This window comes from Physella acuta, unplaced genomic scaffold (genome assembly GCF_028476545.2).
Source record: "Physella acuta isolate Inbredline_101_S28 unplaced genomic scaffold, ASM2847654v3 ptg000951l, whole genome shotgun sequence".
NCBI classification, from domain to species: Eukaryota; Metazoa; Mollusca; class Gastropoda; family Physidae; genus Physella; species Physella acuta.
In genome coordinates this window covers 334,261-350,595 of record NW_026732468.1, presented here as the reverse complement: position 1 = coordinate 350,595, position 16,335 = coordinate 334,261, and the positions used below count along the sequence as shown (strand labels likewise).

General features: G+C 43.4%; 1 protein-coding gene across 1 annotated transcript; it reads right to left on the bottom strand.

Moving 5' to 3' along the window:
* Positions 1-7,301: 7,301 nt before the first annotated feature.
* On the bottom strand, positions 7,302-15,731 carry LOC131953775 (putative phospholipase B-like 2; the record flags this gene model as incomplete). Its single annotated transcript, XM_059317144.1, is given in 10 exon segments — positions 7,302-7,454; positions 7,755-7,826; positions 8,280-8,375; positions 9,564-9,721; positions 10,561-10,649; positions 11,921-12,168; positions 13,064-13,158; positions 13,515-13,674; positions 14,078-14,179; positions 15,512-15,731. Coding segments are annotated over 10 exon segments (1,364 nt in total), but the record flags the coding sequence as incomplete, so codon positions are not given.
* Positions 15,732-16,335: the final 604 nt, after the last annotated feature.

Below are 16,335 nucleotides of genomic sequence, written 5' to 3'. Positions count from 1 at the left end.
CATAAGTTATTGTACCTGGGGAGAAGGGGTCCATTCATTGAAGTTATTGTTACCTGGGGAGAGGGGGTCATTCATGAAGTTATTGTACCTGGGGGAGAGGGGGTCATTCATGAAGTTATTGTACCTGGGGAGAGGGGGTCATTCATGAAGTTATTGTACCTGGGGAGAGGGGGGGTCATTCATGAAGTTATTGTACCTGGGGAGAGGGGGTCATTCATGAAGTTATTGTACCTGGGGAGAGGGGGTCATTCATGAAGTTATTGTACCTGGGGAGAGGGGGGTCATTCATGAAGTTATTGTACCTGGGGAGAGGGGGTCATTCATGAAGTTATTGTACCTGGGGAGAGGGGGTCATTCATGAAGTTATTGTACCTGGGGAGAGGGGGGTCATTCATGAAGTTATTGTACCTGGGGAGAGGGGGTCATTCATGAAGTTATTGTACCTGGGGAGAGGGGGTCATTCATGAAGTTATTGTACCTGGGGAGAGGGGGTCATTCATGAAGTTATTGTACCTGGGGAGAGGGGGTCATTCATGAAGTTATTGTACCTGGGGAGAGGGGGTCATTCATGAAGTTATTGTACCTGGGGAGAGGGGGTCATTCATGAAGTTATTGTACCTGGGGAGAGGGGGTCATTCATGAAGTTATTGTACCTGGGGAGAGGGGGTCATTCATGAAGTTATTGTACCTGGGGAGAGGGGGTCATTCATGAAGTTATTGTACCTGGGGAGAGGGGGTCATTCATGAAGTTATTGTACCTGGGGAGAGGGGGGTCATTCATGAAGTTATTGTACCTGGGGAGAGGGGGGTCATTCATGAAGTTATTGTACCTGGGGAGAGGGGGTCATTCATGAAGTTATTGTACCTGGGGAGAGGGGGTCATTCATGAAGTTATTGTACCTGGGGAGAGGGGGTCATTCATGAAGTTATTGTACCTGGGGAGAGGGGGTCATTCATGAAGTTATTGTACCTGGGGAGAGGGGGTCATTCATGAAGTTATTGTACCTGGGGAGAGGGGGTCATTCATGAAGTTATTGTACCTGGGGAGAGGGGGTCATTCATGAAGTTATTGTACCTGGGGAGAGGGGGTCATTCATGAAGTTATTGTACCTGGGGAGAGGGGGTCATTCATGAAGATTATTGTACCTGGGGAGAGGGGGGTCATTCATGAAGTTATTGTACCTGGGGAGAGGGGGTCATTCATGAAGTTATTGTACCTGGGGAGAGGGGGTCATTCATGAAGTTATTGTACCTGGGGAGAGGGGGTCATTCATGAAGTTATTGTACCTGGGGAGAGGGGGTCATTCATGAAGTTATTGTACCTGGGGAGAGGGGGTCATTCATGAAGTTATTGTACCTGGGGAGAGGGGGTCATTCATGAAGTTATTGTACCTGGGGAGAGGGGGTCATTCATGAAGTTATTGTACCTGGGGAGAGGGGGTCATTCATGAAGTTATTGTACCTGGGGAGAGGGGGGTCATTCATGAAGTTATTGTACCTGGGGAGAGGGGGTCATTCATGAAGTTATTGTACCTGGGGAGAGGGGGTCATTCATGAAGTTATTGTACCTGGGGAGAGGGGGTCATTCATGAAGTTATTGTACCTGGGGAGAGGGGGTCATTCATGAAGTTATTGTACCTGGGGAGAGGGGGTCATTCATGAAGTTATTGTACCTGGGGAGAGGGGGTCATTCATGAAGTTATTGTACCTGGGGAGAGGGGGTCATTCATGAAGTTATTGTACCTGGGGAGAGGGGGTCATTCATGAAGTTATTGTACCTGGGGGAGAGGGGGTCATTCATGAAGTTATTGTACCTGGGGAGAGGGGGTCATTCATGAAGTTATTGTACCTGGGGAGAGGGGGGTCATTCATGAAGTTATTGTACCTGGGGAGAGGGGGTCATTCATGAAGTTATTGTACCTGGGGAGAGGGGGTCATTCATGAAGTTATTGTACCTGGGGAGAGGGGGGTCATTCATGAAGTTATTGTACCTGGGGAGAGGGGGGTCATTCATGAAGTTATTGTACCTGGGGAGAGGGGGTCATTCATGAAGTTATTGTACCTGGGGAGAGGGGGTCATTCATGAAGTTATTGTACCTGGGGAGAGGGGGTCATTCATGAAGTTATTGTACCTGGGGAGAGGGGGTCATTCATGAAGTTATTGTACCTGGGGAGAGGGGGTCATTCATGAAGTTATTGTACCTGGGGAGAGGGGGGTCATTCATGAAGTTATTGTACCTGGGGAGAGGGGGTCATTCATGAAGTTATTGTACCTGGGGAGAGGGGGTCATTCATGAAGTTATTGTACCTGGGGAGAGGGGGTCATTCATGAAGTTATTGTACCTGGGGAGAGGGGGTCATTCATGAAGTTATTGTACCTGGGGAGAGGGGGGTCATTCATGAAGTTATTGTACCTGGGGAGAGGGGGTCATTCATGAAGTTATTGTACCTGGGGAGAGGGGGTCATTCATGAAGTTATTGTACCTGGGGAGAGGGGGTCATTCATGAAGTTATTGTACCTGGGGAGAGGGGGTCATTCATGAAGTTATTGTACCTGGGGAGAGGGGGGTCATTCATGAAGTTATTGTACCTGGGGACGAGGGGGTCATTCATGAAGTTATTGTACCTGGGGAGAGGGGGTCATTCATGAAGTTATTGTACCTGGGGAGAGGGGGTCATTCATGAAGTTATTGTACCTGGGGGAGAGGGGTCATTCATGAAGTTATTGTACCTGGGGAGAGGGGGGTCATTCATGAAGTTATTGTACCTGGGGAGAGGGGGTCATTCATGAAGTTATTGTACCTGGGGAGGAGGGGGTCATTCATGAAGTTATTGTACCTGGGGAGAGGGGGTCATTCATGAAGTTATTGTACCTGGGGAGAGGGGGTCATTCATGAAGTTATTGTACCTGGGGAGAGGGGGTCATTCATGAAGTTATTGTACCTGGGGAGAGGGGGTCATTCATGAAGTTATTGTACCTGGGGAGAGGGGGTCATTCATGAAGTTATTGTACCTGGGGAGAGGGGGTCATTCATGAAGTTATTGTACCTGGGGAGAGGGGGTCATTCATGAAGTTATTGTACCTGGGGAGAGGGGGTCATTCATGAAGTTATTGTACCTGGGGAGAGGGGGTCATTCATGAAGTTATTGTACCTGGGGAGAGGGGGTCATTCATGAAGTTATTGTACCTGGGGAGAGGGGGTCATTCATGAAGTTATTGTACCTGGGGAGAGGGGGTCATTCATGAAGTTATTGTACCTGGGGAGAGGGGGTCATTCATGAAGTTATTGTACCTGGGGAGAGGGGGTCATTCATGAAGTTATTGTACCTGGGGAGAGGGGGTCATTCATGAAGTTATTGTACCTGGGGAGAGGGGGTCATTCATGAAGTTATTGTACCTGGGGAGAGGGGGTCATTCATGAAGTTATTGTACCTGGGGAGAGGGGGTCATTCATGAAGTTATTGTACCTGGGGAGAGGGGGTCATTCATGAAGTTATTGTACCTGGGGAGAGGGGGTCATTCATGAAGTTATTGTACCTGGGGAGAGGGGGTCATTCATGAAGTTATTGTACCTGGGGAGAGGGGGTCATTCATGAAGTTATTGTACCTGGGGAGAGGGGGTCATTCATGAAGTTATTGTACCTGGGGAGAGGGGGTCATTCATGAAGTTATTGTACCTGGGGAGAGGGGGTCATTCATGAAGTTATTGTACCTGGGGAGAGGGGGTCATTCATGAAGTTATTGTACCTGGGGAGAGGGGGTCATTCATGAAGTTATTGTACCTGGGGAGAGGGGGTCATTCATGAAGTTATTGTACCTGGGGAGAGGGGGTCATTCATGAAGTTATTGTACCTGGGGAGAGGGGGTCATTCATGAAGTTATTGTACCTGGGGAGAGGGGGTCATTCATGAAGTTATTGTACCTGGGGAGAGGGGGGTCATTCATGAAGTTATTGTACCTGGGGAGAGGGGGTCATTCATGAAGTTATTGTACCTGGGGAGAGGGGGTCATTCATGAAGTTATTGTACCTGGGGAGAGGGGGTCATTCATGAAGTTATTGTACCTGGGGAGAGGGGGTCATTCATGAAGTTATTGTACCTGGGGAGAGGGGGTCATTCATGAAGTTATTGTACCTGGGGAGAGGGGGTCATTCATGAAGTTATTGTACCTGGGGAGAGGGGGTCATTCATGAAGTTATTGTACCTGGGGAGAGGGGGTCATTCATGAAGTTATTGTACCTGGGGAGAGGGGGTCATTCATGAAGTTATTGTACCTGGGGAGAGGGGGTCATTCATGAAGTTATTGTACCTGGGGAGAGGGGGTCATTCATGAAGTTATTGTACCTGGGGAGAGGGGGTCATTCATGAAGTTATTGTACCTGGGGAGAGGGGGTCATTCATGAAGTTATTGTACCTGGGGAGAGGGGGTCATTCATGAAGTTATTGTACCTGGGGAGAGGGGGTCATTCATGAAGTTATTGTACCTGGGGAGAGGGGGTCATTCATGAAGTTATTGTACCTGGGGAGAGGGGGTCATTCATGAAGTTATTGTACCTGGGGAGAGGGGGTCATTCATGAAGTTATTGTACCTGGGGAGAGGGGGGTCATTCATGAAGTTATTGTACCTGGGGAGAGGGGGTCATTCATGAAGTTATTGTACCTGGGGAGAGGGGGTCATTCATGAAGTTATTGTACCTGGGGAGAGGGGGTCATTCATGAAGTTATTGTACCTGGGGAGAGGGGGTCATTCATGAAGTTATTGTACCTGGGGAGAGGGGGTCATTCATGAAGTTATTGTACCTGGGGAGAGGGGGGTCATTCATGAAGTTATTGTACCTGGGGAGAGGGGGTCATTCATGAAGTTATTGTACCTGGGGAGAGGGGGTCATTCATGAAGTTATTGTACCTGGGGAGAGGGGGTCATTCATGAAGTTATTGTACCTGGGGAGAGGGGGTCATTCATGAAGTTATTGTACCTGGGGAGAGGGGGTCATTCATGAAGTTATTGTACCTGGGGAGAGGGGGTCATTCATGAAGTTATTGTACCTGGGGAGAGGGGGTCATTCATGAAGTTATTGTACCTGGGGAGAGGGGGGTCATTCATGAAGTTATTGTACCTGGGGAGAGGGGGTCATTCATGAAGTTATTGTACCTGGGGAGAGGGGGTCATTCATGAAGTTATTGTACCTGGGGAGAGGGGGTCATTCATGAAGTTATTGTACCTGGGGAGAGGGGGTCATTCATGAAGTTATTGTACCTGGGGAGAGGGGGTCATTCATGAAGTTATTGTACCTGGGGAGAGGGGGTCATTCATGAAGTTATTGTACCTGGGGAGAGGGGGTCATTCATGAAGTTATTGTACCTGGGGAGAGGGGGTCATTCATGAAGTTATTGTACCTGGGGAGAGGGGGTCATTCATGAAGTTATTGTACCTGGGGAGAGGGGGTCATTCATGAAGTTATTGTACCTGGGGAGAGGGGGTCATTCATGAAGTTATTGTACCTGGGGAGAGGGGGTCATTCATGAAGTTATTGTACCTGGGGAGAGGGGGTCATTCATGAAGTTATTGTACCTGGGGAGAGGGGGTCATTCATGAAGTTATTGTACCTGGGGAGAGGGGGTCATTCATGAAGTTATTGTACCTGGGGAGAGGGGGTCATTCATGAAGTTATTGTACCTGGGGAGAGGGGGTCATTCATGAAGTTATTGTACCTGGGGAGAGGGGGTCATTCATGAAGTTATTGTACCTGGGGAGAGGGGGTCATTCATGAAGTTATTGTACCTGGGGAGAGGGGGTCATTCATGAAGTTATTGTACCTGGGGAGAGGGGGTCATTCATGAAGTTATTGTACCTGGGGAGAGGGGGTCATTCATGAAGTTATTGTACCTGGGGAGAGGGGGTCATTCATGAAGTTATTGTACCTGGGGAGAGGGGGTCATTCATGAAGTTATTGTACCTGGGGAGAGGGGGTCATTCATGAAGTTATTGTACCTGGGGAGAGGGGGTCATTCATGAAGTTATTGTACCTGGGGAGAGGGGGTCATTCATGAAGTTATTGTACCTGGGGAGAGGGGGTCATTCATAAAGTTATTGTACCTGGGGAGAGGGGGTCATTCATGAAGTTATTGTACCTGGGGAGAGGGGGTCATTCATGAAGTTATTGTACCTGGGGAGAGGGGGTCATTCATGAATTTATTGTACCTGGGGAGAGGGGGTCATTCATGAAGTTATTGTACCTGGTGAGAGGGTGTCATTCATGAAGTTATTGTACCTGGGGAGAGGGGGGTCATTCATGAAGTTATTGTACCTGGGGAGAGGGGGTCATTTATGAAGTTATTGTACCTGGGGAGAGGGGGTCATTCATGAAGTTATTGTACCTGGGGAGAGGGGGTCATTCATGAAGTTATTGTACCTGGGGAGAGGGGGTCATTCATGAAGTTATTGTACCTGGGGAGAGGGGGTCATTCATGAAGTTATTGTACCTGGGGAGAGGGGGTCATTCATGAAGTTATTGTACCTGGGGAGAGGGGGTCATTCATGAAGTTATTGTACCTGGGGAGAGGGGGTCATTCATGAAGTTATTGTACCTGGGGAGAGGGGGTCATTCATGAAGTTATTGTACCTGGGGAGAGGGGGTCATTCATGAAGTTATTGTACCTGGGGAGAGGGGGTCATTCATGAAGTTATTGTACCTGGGGAGAGGGGGTCATTCATGAAGTTATTGTACCTGGGGAGAGGGGGTCATTCATGAAGTTATTGTACCTGGGGAGAGGGGGTCATTCATGAAGTTATTGTACCTGGGGAGAGGGGGTCATTCATGAAGTTATTGTACCTGGGGAGAGGGGGTCATTCATGAAGTTATTGTACCTGGGGAGAGGGGGTCATTCATGAAGTTATTGTACCTGGGGAGAGGGGGTCATTCATGAAGTTATTGTACCTGGGGAGAGGGGGTCATTCATGAAGTTATTGTACCTGGGGAGAGGGGGTCATTCATGAAGTTATTGTACCTGGGGAGAGGGGGTCATTCATGAAGTTATTGTACCTGGGGAGAGGGGGTCATTCATGAAGTTATTGTACCTGGGGAGAGGGGGTCATTCATGAAGTTATTGTACCTGGGGAGAGGGGGTCATTCATGAAGTTATTGTACCTGGGGAGAGGGGGTCATTCATGAAGTTATTGTACCTGGGGAGAGGGGGTCATTCATGAAGTTATTGTACCTGGGGAGAGGGGGTCATTCATGAATTAATTGTACCTGGGGAGAGGGGGTCAGGCAGACAGCAGTCAGACAGTCTGTACTGACCTCATGAGTTTGGTCATTGTGGTCAGATCCCTGACGTTGGTGACGTCACGTTTGAAGATCAAGGCCCGGGGGTTCTTGTCGTAGGTGAACCAGTCCCCGTACTTCTGGACCATGGCAGGCTGGCCACTTTTGTTGAAGATCTCGGGGAAATACCTGGGACAGGGCAGCAAGTCAAAGAAAGATAACTAAACATATTTATCTTGTAAACATGTTGTTACTTCCCTTACATGAAATAAAAATAGTTTTTTGATTTAGCTATAATAACTAACTTATATGTAGCCAAATACTGAATGGATATTACATACCTAACTATTACAGTCACACTAATATTTCCATATAAGACATGTATCACAATCATACAACACATATGTACTGCAATCACATAAATTGCCACATCAAAAACATATGTACTAGTCCCCTACAACACATACACCAGAGTCAAGAAGTACTCACGCAACATTGTAGCTGCCAAAATAGGTTTGGTTAAACAACAGTTCAGACAAGTCATCATACACAATGGTGCCACTGGGGAATACAACATTTCAATAGTTTTTAATCGTTTAAAAAATGTTTAAATATCACATAATTATTGCTTACAGTGTAAGTAATTAGTAAAATTTAAGAGTCAGTAATTAGTATAATTTAAGAGTCAGTAATTAGCAAAAAGTATGTGGTCAGTAATTAGTAAAACATAAGGGGTCTGGTGTCAGTAGATAACTTACGGGATCTGGTGTCAGTGGTTAGGATAACTTACGGGATCTGTTGTCAGTAGTTAGGATAACTTACGGGATCTGGTGTCAGTGGTTAGGATAACTTACGGGATCTGTTGTCAGTGGTTAGGATAACTTACGGAATCTGGTGTCAGTGGTTAGGATAACTTACGGGATCTGTTGTCAGTAGTTAGGATAACTTACGGGATCTGTTGTCAGTAGTTAGGATAACTTACGGGATCTGGTGTCAGTGGTTAGGATAACTTACGGGATCTGCTCCAACAGATAAAACAGGCCAGGCACAGCTGTCTGACGCAGGGACTCGAACCTTTTGTAGTCTACAATCATCCACTGGTTGTTGTACCTGCAACCATCATTTAAATCAATCATTCAATACAATCATCCACTGGTTGTTGTACCTGCAACCATCAGTAAATACATAAATCAATCATTCAATACAATCATCCACTGGTTGTTGTACCTGCCACCATTAGTAAATACATAAATCAATCATTCAATACAATCATCCACTGGTTGTTGTACCTGCAACCATCAGTAAATACATAAGTCAATCATTCAATACAATCATCCACTGGTTGTTGTACCTGCAACCATCATTTAAATCAATCATTCAATACAATCATCCACTGGTTGTTGTACCTGCGACCATCAGTCAATACATAAATCAATCATTCAATACAATCATCCACTGGTTGTTGTACCTGGGATTAATGTAACAATGTATTTGTGTTTCCATGTTAGACATGTTTTTATATAATTTAATGAAACCAAAGATTTCTAACTGATCAAGTTGTAAAAGATATTGAAATGCCTAATAGGCAGCTCATTTTTACTCAATTTAACTGGGATGTAGAGCCTGCGCTTGCATCCCTTGGTTGTTCCAACCAACTTGTCATTGTCTCAGTAGCGTAGCGAGGGAGGGGGCAGAGGGGGGCATATGTCCCCGGGCGCCAACCTCAGGGGGCACCGAAATGGGTTGGAAAAATAAATTGAAAGGTTGAGGGGGGTGCAAATAGAAAGTTTGAGGGGGGGGGGGTGCAAATTGAAAAGTTTGTCCCCGGGCGCCGGGAAGGGTCGCTACACCTCTGCATTGTCTTTAGAATGTTGGTCCAGGCAATATTTTTGGTGTTGAACCAAAACAGAAGTTTAATCCCAACAACAAAATGAATCCCAAGGCCAATTATTCTTTGTTCTACTAAAAAAAATGTTTAATCCCAACAACAAAATGAATCCCAAGGCCAATTATTCTTTGTTCTACTAAAAAAACTGTTTAATCCCAACAACAAAATGAATCCTAAGGCCAATTATTCTTTGTTCTACTAAAAAAAATGTTTAATCCCAACAACAAAATGAATCCTAAGGCCAATTATTCTTTGTTCTACTAAAAAAAATGTTTAATCCCAACAACAAAATGAATCCTAAGGCCAATTATTCTTTGTTCTACTAAAAAAAATGTTTAATCCCAACAACAAAATGAATCCCAAGGCCAATTATTCTTTGTTCTACTAAAAAAAATGTTGTGCTGACTTACGTCCCACTGTTGAACTGTGAGAAAGTGTCGGCCCATTCTTTCCCCGAGGCCGCCAGCCTGTTGGCCACCATGCTGCGTATCCCCTCCAGCACGGAGCTGTAGGTGATGTACTTGAGCAGGTCAGGATTGGAGTTGCCAATGGTCGTCTCCTGGCTCAGCTGTAGGTCATACACTCATTAGGTCACCACATTCACTCATTAGGTCACCACATTCACTCATTAGGTCACCACATTCACTCATTAGGTCACCACATTCACTCATTAGGTCACCACATTCACTCATTAGGTCACCACATTCACTCATTAGGTCACCACATTCACTAGGTTTGGTCACTGCATTCCGTCATTAGGTCACCACATTCACTCATTAGGTCACCACATTCACTCATTAGGTCACCACATTCACTCATTAGGTCACCACATTCACTCATTAGGTCACCACATTCACTAGGTTTGGTCACTGCATTCCGTCATTAGGTCACCACATTCACTCATTAGGTCACCACAGTCACTCATTAGGTCACCACATTCACTCATTAGGTCACCACATACACTCATTAGGTCTGGACACCACATTCACTAGGTTTGGTCACCACATTCACTCATTAGGTCACCACATTCACTCATTAGGTCACCACATTCACTCATTAGGTCACCACATTCACTCATTAGGTCACCACATTCACTCATTAGGTCACCACATTCACTCATTAGGTCACCACATTCACTAGGTTTGGTCACCACATTCACTCATTAGGTCACCACATTCACTAGGTTAGGTCACCACATTCACTCATTAGGTCACCACATTCACTCATTAGGTTTGGTCACCACATTCACTCATTAGGTTTGGTCACCACATTCACTCATTAGGTTTGGTCACCACATTCACTCATTAGGTCACCACATTCACTCATTAGGTTTGGTGACCATATTAACCAAGTACATTTGTGTTTGATTAATGGAAAGTTATCAAAGTTGTTATACTAAGCACTGACCAGTCCAGAAGAGATGAGGTAGAAATCATCCCCAGACATGAGGACTCCAGGGTAGGAGGAAAAAGTCATGGTGTGACCTGCGATGGCGACTGGAAAAATTGTTAAAAACTTGGATCAACAGGCAGTGAAACAATTCATGATAGCATAATTGAGCAACATGGGTCATGAATCCTCCACTGATGACATCCATATGACAGTGGGTAATCAGTTAACTTAATCAAGACTGTTTCATTATTAACCAAGTTACCAAACAGAAGGCTTCATTCCTGGAGGTCATCAACAGGGGACGCCCCATCATGTATGCTACAGCTGCTAGATTTGTAACCTCTATCTATCTGACCTTTAACCCAAGAGTTGACTTACTGTCATACTACAGCTGCTAGATTTGTAACCTCTATCTATCTGACCTTTGACCCAAGAGTTGACTTACTGTCATGCTACAGCTGCTAGATTTGTAACCTCTATCTATCTGACCTTTGACCCAAGAGTTGACTTACTGTCATACTACAGCTGCTAGATTTGTAACCTCTATCTATCTGACCTTTGACCCAAGAGTTGACTTACTGTCATGCTACAGCTGCTAGATTTGTAACCTCTATCTATCTGACCTTTGACCCAAGAGTTGACTTACTGTCATACTACAGCTGCTAGATTTGTAACCTCTATCTATCTGACCTTTGACCCAAGAGTTGACTTACTGTCATACTACGGCTGCTAGATTTGTAACCTCTATCTATCTGACCTTTGACCCAAGAGTTGACTTACTGTCATGCTACAGCTGCTAGATTTGTAACCTCTATCTATCTGACCTTTGACCCAAGAGTTGACTTACTGTCATACTACGGCTGCTAGATTTGTAACCTCTATCTATCTGACCTTTGACCCAAGAGTTGACTTACTGTCATGCTACAGCTGCTAGATTTGTAACCTCTATCTATCTGACCTTTGACCCAAGAGTTGACTTACTGTCATACTACGGCTGCTAGATTTGTAACCTCTATCTATCTGACCTTTGACCCAAGAGTTGACTTACTGTCATGCTACAGCTGCTAGATATGTAACCTCTATCTATCTGACCTTTGACCCAAGAGTTGACTTACTGTCATACTACGGCTGCTAGATTTGTAACCTCTATCTATCTGACCTTTGACCCAAGAGTTGACTTACTGTCATACTACGGCTGCTAGATTTGTGACCTCTTTCTATCTGACCTTTGACCCTAGAGTTGACTTACTGTCATACTACAGCTGCTAGATTTGTGACCTCTATCTATCTGACCAAGAGTTAACTTACTGTCATGCTACAGCTGCTAGATTTGTGACATCTATCTATCTGACCTTTGACCCAAGAGTTGACTTACTGTCATACTGAGGCAGCAAGTGAAGGTCAAGGCTGTAACGCTTGAGTACCCTCAACATGGAGGGGAGATCACTCCAGGTGTCCTGCGATACGTACAGGTCAGAGAAGTCTGGCAGCAGACGCAGCAACGCCGAGCAGTGACCTCGACCTACATCCCAACTGTCGTCAGCGTCAGGGCTGGACCTGAACTTTGACAACGACGGGAAGATTTCTCCCAGGTCCTCCATGTCACCCCCCACCTGGAAGAAACTGGAAACAAAATCCCATCTTTTAAATCATGGATAGAGAATGATGGTAACAAAATGCCATCTTTTAAATCAAGGATAGAGAATGATGGAAAAAAAAGAAGTAAATGTAAAGATGTAAAAACTAAAGGTGTTGATAAGTAGCAGGACCATATCAGTCTACTAACTATAGGCCCAAGACATCAATGTCCATATAGGACCCATTAGTCCACTTACTATAGCCCCAAGACATCAATGTCCATATAGGACCTATCAGTCCACTTACTATAGCCTCAAGACAATGTCCATATAGGACATATCAGTCCACTTACTATAGCCCCAAGACATCAATGTCCATATAGGACATATCAGTCCACTTACTATAGCCCCAAGACATCAATGTCCATATAGGACCTATCAGTCCACTTACTATAGCCCCAAGACATCAATGTCCATATAGGACCTATCAGTCCACTTACTATAGCCCCAAGACATCAATGTCCATATAGGACATATCAGTCCACTTACTATAGCCCCAAGACATCAATGTCCATATAGGACCCATTAGTCCACTTACTATAGCCCCAAGACATCAATGTCCATATAGGACCTATCAGTCCACTTACTATAGCCCCAAGACATCAATGTCCATATAGGACATATCAGTCCACTTACTATAGCCCCAAGACATCAATGTCCATATAGGACCTATCAGTCCACTTACTATAGCCCCAAGACATCAATGTCCATATAGGACCTATCAGTCCACTTACTATAGCCCCAAGACATCAATGTCCATATAGGACCTATCAGTCCACTTACTATAGCCCCAAGACATCAATGTCCATATAGGACCTATCAGTCCACTTACTATAGCCCCAAGACATCAATGTCCATATAGGACCTATCAGTCCACTTACTATAGCCCCAAGACATCAATGTCCATGTTAAGATAGCCGGGATAGTTTGAGTAGCCATCTTGTAGCCCCACAGCTTGTTGAAGAAACAAGTTGACCTGGTGAAGATGTTACACAACTCAGATGAAAATACACTTTCTTCATTCAATTGTGTATTGTAAATAATTCACATTACATTCTAAACACAGTTAATTAGTTACAAAGTTTATGTTTTAACTAAAGAACTTCTACAACACCTTTTTTAAAATAAGTTTTTTTTTAAATTGTTTAAATTTGGGAGAACATCATAAAAAAATATAAAATAAACCATGGGTTTTTGTCTGCTAAAAATTAAATTATTTCTAAAATGTTTCAAGTACTGTAATAAATAAAAAACAACCAGATGCATTTTAACAAGCCTTACATAATAGTAAGAAATAAGTAAATAAACAACCATAGGAAATTCAGGTCTTACATGATACCAGTACGGACTCTGTTGACCGGCTGCACTAATCTGCTGGAGCATCCAGGCCCAGTTTTGTTCTAGAAACTTCTTCAGCTCATGGCACTGGTTAGACAATGGCTCAGGACAGAAGCCGGCTGCTGTGTTAATCCAGTGCATTCCAATTAAAGACCTGAATTACAGGATAGGAAATCATGTAATGTGGAGATGAAATAAGTAAAGTTATTTTAGTCTCGTAATATTAGACAATGACTTAATGTAACAAGAATCAACTACAAATATAAATCTAATTTCAAAGTAGTTAACTCAGTCTTTAACATAAACCTTAACTCTATCATCATCTTTTCCAGTTTGTGCCCAATGGCCTCTGCTTACAAGGGGATAGTGTGGTTAGCACTATGCCCAGCCACTTTTGTGTCCCAACATGAGCTAGATAACCATCAGAGCTATGTGGACTCAGGGACATTCTACCGACTTGAACCCGTTTTTAAATTGCGACTATCAGGTTAGCAGTGCAGCCTCTACCTCTAGGCCACGCCATGCCCCAACTCTGTAACAAACAAACATTTTCCTACCTTGTGATGTGGCCCTCCACAAAGCCAGCAGCATAAGACTGCTGAAGATCTGAGTACTTGCGATTGACTCCAGATGTTGTTGTGATGTCTAGCTTGGCCCATCTGGTCAAAGCCAACATTTAAGACAAATATAATAATAGTGATGAGTAGTGTAGTTAGTAGGTACTTAGGTAATAGCCTAATTATGCCCCAATAGGTCACTACTAGTCTAGAGTCTAGAACTAGATTAGTCACTCTCTAAAAGTAGAGTGGTAGTGTAGTTAAGTGTGGTAGTTTGAACTAGTTTCCGGTAATCTATCGTTTTAGGTACGTAAAATCGCCCGCGACTAGTAATGTGAAAAACAGGTGACTCCTTAAATTTTAATAATTATTTTACATTTTGAGGAGGATTTATGTTTTGAAAAATACAAAAATGTTTCCTTGTTTCATTTATGTCTGTTTTTAAACAATTGAACTAAAACTTTTCAGTAATAAATGAAGACTAGCGATGTTTCCAACAGATGCAACCATGCTCATTTACTATAGCAGGCATCTTGTTTTTTTTTTAATTGTTATCTTATAGAGCAAGATTCAGGGGAAGCCACTTACAGATGGCCGCTTTTTATATAAATCCTGGCGGCTAGCAAACACTGCTGTTTAAAGTTAATTTCTTGCCTATATTGATATATTTACCTATTGATTTAGGTTTATTATTCATGTATTTATAACATTCGACACAAATATATCACAATATACTTCTATTAAAGTTTAAAGCCTTGACAATGACTCAATGAGGTAACTTTTTCGCACATTTCAGACGATTTTACGCACCGAAAACAATAGCGGATAGATGTATTACAGTATTAGTCTATTAAATAGCTATAGCTAGTGCCTAGTTTCCGGTAATCTATCGTTTTGGGTACGTAAAATCGCCCGCGGCTTCTAATGTACGAAAAAGTTACCTCATTGTCAAGGCTTTAATAGTTGTATATTTTGATATATTTGTGTCAAATATTATAGATAAATGAATAATAAACCTAAATCAATAGCTAAATATATCAATATAGGCAAGAAATTAACTTTAAACAGCAGTGTTTACGAGCAGGATTTCCTATATAAACAGCAGCCATTTGTAAAATAGAGTTGCCTTCCCCTGAATCTTGTGCTTTAAGTTAACAAAGAAAGAACTTAAACAAGATGGCTGCTATAGTAAATGAACATGGTTGCATCTGTTGGAAACATCGCTAGTCTTCATCTATTATTGAAAAGTTTTAATTCAATTGTTTGAAAACAGGTACATAAATGAAACAAGGAAACATTTTTGTAGTTTTCAAAACATAAATCCTCCTCAAAATGTGAAATAATTATTAAAATTTAAGGAGTCACCTGTCTTTCACATTACTAGTCGCGGGCGATTTTACGTACCCAAAACGATAGATTACCTAGTTTCCTTACCCTGTTTGATTGACAGTGTTATCAAAAGTGGCCACTGCGATATAGTCGGATTGTGAAACGTTACTAATTTTGAAGGTTTGTCCAATGCTGTCATACACGACCCATAGTTGTGTAACTGCTGCGTTGGAACAAGTAAATACAATACATAATGAAAGCAGCAGAGATTTCAAGCTGCCTCTGCGCGTCGCCATTTTGTAACGGTCATGTGAGGAAGTGAAAAGATCACGTGATTTTATTTCGGGTCAAATGAACGTCAATAACCTCAGCCCACCTGTTTTATAAATAACCACTAACATGTCTGTAGAAAAGTTATTTAGGCAGATGGGACAATGTTACTATTTAGTTGTTCCACACTTATTCCCGACCGATTTATTTAATATTTTATAGCAATGCCATCGACCATATCTATAATTAATAGGGCTACTTTTTAACACCTCCCCCCACCTTTTCAAGAACTCAAATTACATTGGCAGCCTTTGGCTTACTACCAATTGTATTTCTATACTGCCTATATAGACTATCTAGGAAAATTAGAACTTGAGTTAGTCAAACATTTTGCTTAGTTGACAATGAAGAGAAATCAATTAGTAGTCCTAGATCTGGCCTAGAGATTTAGCTTATTGAGGAGTATCGAGTTTAATAAAATTATGGAATGATTTTTCCCAGCCCAAATTCTCTCAATAACACAATTTACTGATGGGATAAGTCTCCACTTCCCTAAATATCATGAAGCCATGTGAACACTATCAGTGTTTCTTCCAGACTTTTTTCTCCGGGGAGGGGGGGGGGGGGCACTTGAAATTTTCGGGGGGGGGGGGGGGGGG